General features: G+C 36.0%; 1 protein-coding gene across 1 annotated transcript in view; it reads right to left on the bottom strand.

Moving 5' to 3' along the window:
• The window catches only part of HFM1 (HFM1, ATP-dependent DNA helicase homolog (S. cerevisiae)), a 33,695-nt gene that overhangs the window by 23,224 nt on the left and 4,471 nt on the right, over window positions 1-6,000 (bottom strand). Inside the window, exons 5-8 of the mRNA XM_009872261.1 lie at window positions 5,601-5,648; window positions 4,017-4,087; window positions 2,437-2,569; window positions 52-203 (exon numbers count right to left, since the gene is read on the bottom strand). Coding sequence (XP_009870563.1) covers window positions 52-203; window positions 2,437-2,569; window positions 4,017-4,087; window positions 5,601-5,648 — 404 coding nt within the window. The remainder of the gene's footprint in view (window positions 1-51; window positions 204-2,436; window positions 2,570-4,016; window positions 4,088-5,600; window positions 5,649-6,000) is intronic.

Below are 6,000 nucleotides of genomic sequence, written 5' to 3' on the forward strand. Positions count from 1 at the left end.
ACTAACATCTGCTTACTCTATGTTTTTGTAAGAATTGGGATTGAAACCTACAGGTGTAGTTATAATAATGTGAGCGTGATGTATTTCAAATAAATCATCCATCACTGTATCTCCTGTCAGTTCCTTGCAGCTGAGTCCTATAGGCCCAAATTTTTCTTTCCAATCATCAAAACGCTGACTGCATAGAGCTTTTATTGGAGCCACTAAAGATAACATAAAATAAACAGAATTATATTAGGAAAACTAAATCTTCAGCTGTATTACTAAAGATGCTAAACACACACATTTTTAAGATGTCTTCTTGAACTTAATTTCCTTAATTTTCAGCTTTGCTCCCAGTTCCATAAAATTCATAACTGGTATTATTATCCTTTTTCATGTACACAGATGAATATTGAGTTTTGGGCCCCAGTTCTTCCCTACTTAAGAAACAGAAGCCTTTAATTAAGGTTATTTATGCCCTCTCTTGATCCTGAATTTTTTCCTTAATCCTACATGAAAACAATAATTTAGCTATCAAAGATTTTCTCACAGACAGAAGAAACCACAGGAAATACGTCTTTTCTAATGGCAGATCATACAAATACCAACATTTTTCCAGTTCATAATTACTTGAGCACTCTGTATTCAGAGAGGAAAGGGGTTATAAATGAGAAATCACCCACGAGTAAGAGCATATCAGAAGAAATCACACTCTAGCTAAACCACATGGACAGTTAGGTGTAGTCAGGGCCATACCAAGCAGCTAACACAGCAGGTAACAGCTAATATAGCAAGTAGCAGTTCTGATAATGGCTATCATGAATAGACTCCTATCAATCAATTTCTTCATATTATTTTTTTCCTGAGGATACATACTATACTTTTGCAGAAGGATGTTGGTTTCCAGAAATTAGAAGTAATTCTCTGCAAGGACTGATACTAGCAACACATGTAAGTCTATGTTGGATGGGTAATCTATATGGGAAATTCAGTGATTTAAGTGAAAGAAGTGATCTATACATGATCCAAAATCATCAGTGATAAAAGAGATCTTGCAGTGATTACACTTTGAGCTAGTTAGAACCATTTCTGTGTATCAGCTGACAAGTTATCCTTAAGAGAAAGCGATTTAAAGAACCAGTTTCTGCTTCAGAAAGAGATGCAAAATCTCCTAAGTGTATCAGTGGCTTATAAAGCAGGGGAAATCATTAGCTCTAGAAAAACTCATGAAGCTACCAGCAAGTAATTCGCAAAATTGCAAAGGTAATAATCTTACACTACTCAAGAATGCAAGAAGGTAGTTATTGCCCCTGGAATTTCAGTCACTGATCCTTAGTATGGGTTAAAGCCACTAGGAAACAACTAATTTACACAACTACTGCAAGCTAACTCACATACACCGGGCCACTGACAAATCGGGTACCAAAGCACACTCCAGCAGTACACAATCTAACACCTCTGTTCCAGCATTCAAAAACTGACATGTCTCCTTCTCCATCCCTGTCAAACCTGGGAAGGTCAACAGATCTAATTTCACCAGCAGGCAACTGCTTCCTGGTTTCAACCAGTCAATTTGTATCAATTCTACAAAGGCCATCGAAAACATTTCAGAACACTGAAATGCTCCACCTTTATCCACTGACAGAAAAACTACAATACATGCCTGTTTATAAAAGATCTGTTTACAATACCCAGTAAATCGTAAATCAACACTAGAGATATTGTTAAGAATTTGAACACACTGGATTTAAAAAAAAATTGGCTGAAACTTCTGTAAATATAAAGATTATCCATTACTAGTAAGACTGACAAACGTACCACTGTACGAATTAACTAAAACTGGGGCAAACTCATGAATTTCATCTGATTTATATGACATGAACTCAATTCTCCAGGAAGGAAATTAAAAACATACAATTGTTGTGACTATGTCCAAGCATTTTCATTAGTTCATACATGGATCAATTAAACTCCCAAAGATCACACTTCTGTTGCCTCTGAACTAGCAGACAGAAGGCAACAGTTAGCAGGACACAGTGCCAGGTAAGTGAATACTGAAAAATCTGATCCTCATCTCGGAGCAACAGACAGACATGCAAAAGATACTGCAATGATTTCTGGCTCTGCCACTAAGAATTTGATTTAGTTTCCTTTGCTTTGCTCTCCCTTTTTGCGTGCATCTTGCCTTCCTAGGCGACAAACTCTTTACAGGCTCTTTTATTTTTATGTGAACACTACAGTTACGCAGTGATGTTAAATACTAATAATAGCCACAATGGTATCACAAATTAAAAAAACCCTAAAAGAAACAACTTTTTAAAGAATCAAGTAGGTTGCAAATTCTTAACATAATTAATTTAAGTATTATTAAGGCATTCACTCCAGATCTCCACATTTACAGAATGACATTTTCTACTGCTGCCACCAAAATGTTTAAAGCTGCATAATACTTACTGTAAACAACTTTAATATTTAACCAAGGCAGTGGGGCTTCCATGAGTAATCTGGTAATAGCTAGCTCAAACATTACAGTTTTTCCAGAGCCAGTTGGAGCACAAATCACAAAATTCCTATCTGTATAAAGAAGCTAGGAAAGAATTGCAAAGTAGTAAATATGACACAGCTATCCATTGTACCTATTCCTACATTAGAAAAGCATTTTCTAGGGGAAAAGGGCACATTGCTATATGTAGTCCTGTAAAAAATTTTGTATTAGATGTGAACTATAAGCCACAGCAAAAGAAAGAATACCTTCTACTACACATCTGCCACAGAAATGTAAACGAGATACTGTGCATCTAAGGTTATTGTGTAATGGAAGTCTACCATTCTGAAACAAACAAACAAGTATCTAGCCTTAGATGACTAACACAGAATCACTGCCAATGTCCAGCTGCAACCAAACGTAGGCTCATCAGAAAGAGGTATTTTGTGCTTAAATTCAAAGTGTCTGTACATCTACCTGCACTCAAAATCCCAACATTGTTGAACATACATCGTTCTACTAGGAGAAGTTTTCAGTAACAACAGAAGTTTGTTCTGTATGAACACACTTCCTTCCTTCCCCCACATTCTACCCTCCACTGTCTTACAAGTCAGGTATGTCCACGTCAGGTTCGCTCATTTTCCTCTGACCAGGCTGACTCTACCCTCCTGCCTCCTCCACAGTGCCACCCACCCACCCTCCCTCTCTCGACACAGCATTCTCTGTGCAGCTTCGTTTCTTTCTTGCCCTACCAACTTCTCATGGATTCTACTATTCTCATTCTTTTTTCCTTTCCTTCTAGCTGTTAATGCTCTAAAACTATCCTGTGACTGCTAGGAGCTCCCAAGGATGAACAGGAATCACCCAGTACTAACTGCAGCAATGACTGACACTGACAGTACTGCTGAACTGGTGCAGGAATTATCTGTGTTCTTCATCTACTAGTCCCAGTTTTCAAATGCTTGCAAAAATCAATAAACTATGAATACTGCATGAATACAAAATTTTCCCTTAGCTTAAAAAAAATGCTTAGAAATGTTTGCAAATGACACTGGGATTTCCCCTAGAGTTGAAAAAAAGATTTCAAATGCTCTGTTGAAGACTGATGGAATCTGTACCTCCCATTTGTGATACCTATAAAAAAAAATCTAAAAAAAATCTCTCTCAAGTTGGTTGCTTTCAAAAGAAGTGTCAGGTTTTAAACAAAGAGCATAGCTGATAAAAAGGGCATCACTTCTCCAGAAGGACAACCTGCTCTAAAGCTCTGCCCTTTTTAATCTTCCTGTGAAAATCGTTAAAAACATTACTAATCTGTACACATAAGCATGCATATAATTCATATCCTCACACAAATGTGTTTAAAACTGAGAAAATGAAAACTACTTCTGGTCTCTTCTGCAAGCTAAGCACAAACCTGCTCAACTATTCCAGGAAAATGTTCTAGATATATTACAGTCTTCTAATCCCTTTTAAGTTTCAAATATCAAAGTATCATTTAAATTTATCCACAAAGCACTACTTGCAGCTTCAGCTAATGTTTCATACTTACATCATCCAAAGCTTTAGACTGTGCGTAGTTAAAATATGGGAACTCCTTAAAAATACTTCTAAATTGGGTCGCTTTACAGCATTAAGGAATTGAAAACAATAAAGTGAAAATTATAGAATTTATTTTAGAACTGTAAATGCACCTCCTTCTTGTAATTTAAATGCAAACTGAAAGCATATGTGACACTGATACAGGCTTGTAAAAAATATCAGATAGGAACCTATTAGATGAGTTAGTAGCTTTATTTAGATTCTAGCTGTGTAATACATTCTACTTCAAAAAAATCCCCACTACCTATCTGAGAGGTCTCAGGATTACACCAACAATCAAAAACGTCCTTCCCAGCATAGCCTTCATGGAATAGTATGTAATTATGAAATGTGAAACTGTAAGAGACAAAAGCTTTATTCTGCAGTTGTCTTCAGACAACAACATTCTTGACCAAGATACATTACAAACCCAAAGGAGTGAGTTGATCCTTGCCTGGACTTGCACTGAAGCCACGCAAGCAGACTAACTGTAACTAACCATCTGACCAGGCTGAAGACGATCCCACAGTCAGACATAACACCACCAGTAACAAGAACAATGAACCGCTGACACCTCAGATTGATGTTGTGTTAAAAGACTAAATAGAGAGGAAAAGAAAAAGGAGTAAAACAAGAAACAGAACTAGTTAAATATAAACATTAAACAATGGGTAAAGATATGCAAGAAAAAATTAGACTAAAGAAAAATTAGGATTTTTCGTAAAAACATTTCTCTAAAATTACCTCTCTAAGTGATCTATTTTCAAAATGCAGAGCACTGATTACCTGTAACTTTCAACATCAGAACAACTGAGTCCTTACTCATTTTGGAAATCATAACACTTCTTAGAGCTATTCACATGCATTTAAGTTGCCTAAATTTAGACATTTCCTCTTCCTGATATTTAACCTACCGTTTGACAGGTTACTAGAAACAAAATATTGAAAAGACAGTGTAAAAAAAGCAAAAATAAGTTTGCCAGGTATAGACGGATGGTTAATTAAACTATAGGTTCAAGGCAGGGCCAAGAAGATGGAAAATTATTGTAAAATCTGCTTAAAAAATAGCCATTTACTGTATGCACACTCTAAGATTAATGCAGATCCATAGAGAATATGTTTATTTTCTCCTGATAAAGTAGAATAAAAAGTAAGATTCACTTTTCCTAATAAGCCTAAATACTAATTCACCTTTCCTTTATTTAAAGCATATAGGGATATATGTGTATGTGTCTTTGCATATAAAATCTGGCCTGAAATATATATTATGCAAACTAAAAAATTTTACATTTTAAAATAAAGAATTTTGAGGATAATATTTGAATGTTTAAAATTAGAATAAATTTGCTTAGCAATGAATGATCTATAAGTTGTCCTATTTTCATTCTACCTTTTGAAATTCAAAAGGTAAACACCTATTCATCATTTGATTCCCAGGATTACGTTACAAATCAAAACTATTACAGCATAATGCATGAGTTCTATGGCTACATATGGCTACGCTTGTAAAAGCGCTGTAATATCAGTAAATCAGACAGTACAAACACAAGGATACGTATTTCTGTAACAGCTCTCAACATTTCCAATTTTCTTCCTGTAGTTCCTAAAGAAATAGAAGTAGTAAATTTATAAAACCAGATTTGTTTTCAACCAATAACCATGAAAAATATCTTCCTGATCCCAAGCAGTATGTTCTGTGAGGAGCTGCAAGACTGTAACAAGACTCAGGTGATACAGAAGGAGCTCACAGGGTAGGACAGAAAGGTCGCCAGTTCATCACTCGAAAGGACCATCCTGGCGGTCTTTTGCTGACCTCGCTCCAGTTTAAGGATGTCTTGCCTGTACCAGAGGCTCAAAACTTGATGCAGTATCTAGACATGGTCTCAAAATTGCCAAGAAGAAGGGGATAATGACTTCCCTCAACTCCCTGTCTTCGTTCTTGTTAACAAAGCCCA

The sequence above is a fragment of the Apaloderma vittatum genome, unplaced genomic scaffold (genome assembly GCF_000703405.1).
Source record: "Apaloderma vittatum isolate BGI_N311 unplaced genomic scaffold, ASM70340v1 scaffold28856, whole genome shotgun sequence".
Taxonomy (NCBI): domain Eukaryota; kingdom Metazoa; phylum Chordata; class Aves; order Trogoniformes; family Trogonidae; genus Apaloderma; species Apaloderma vittatum.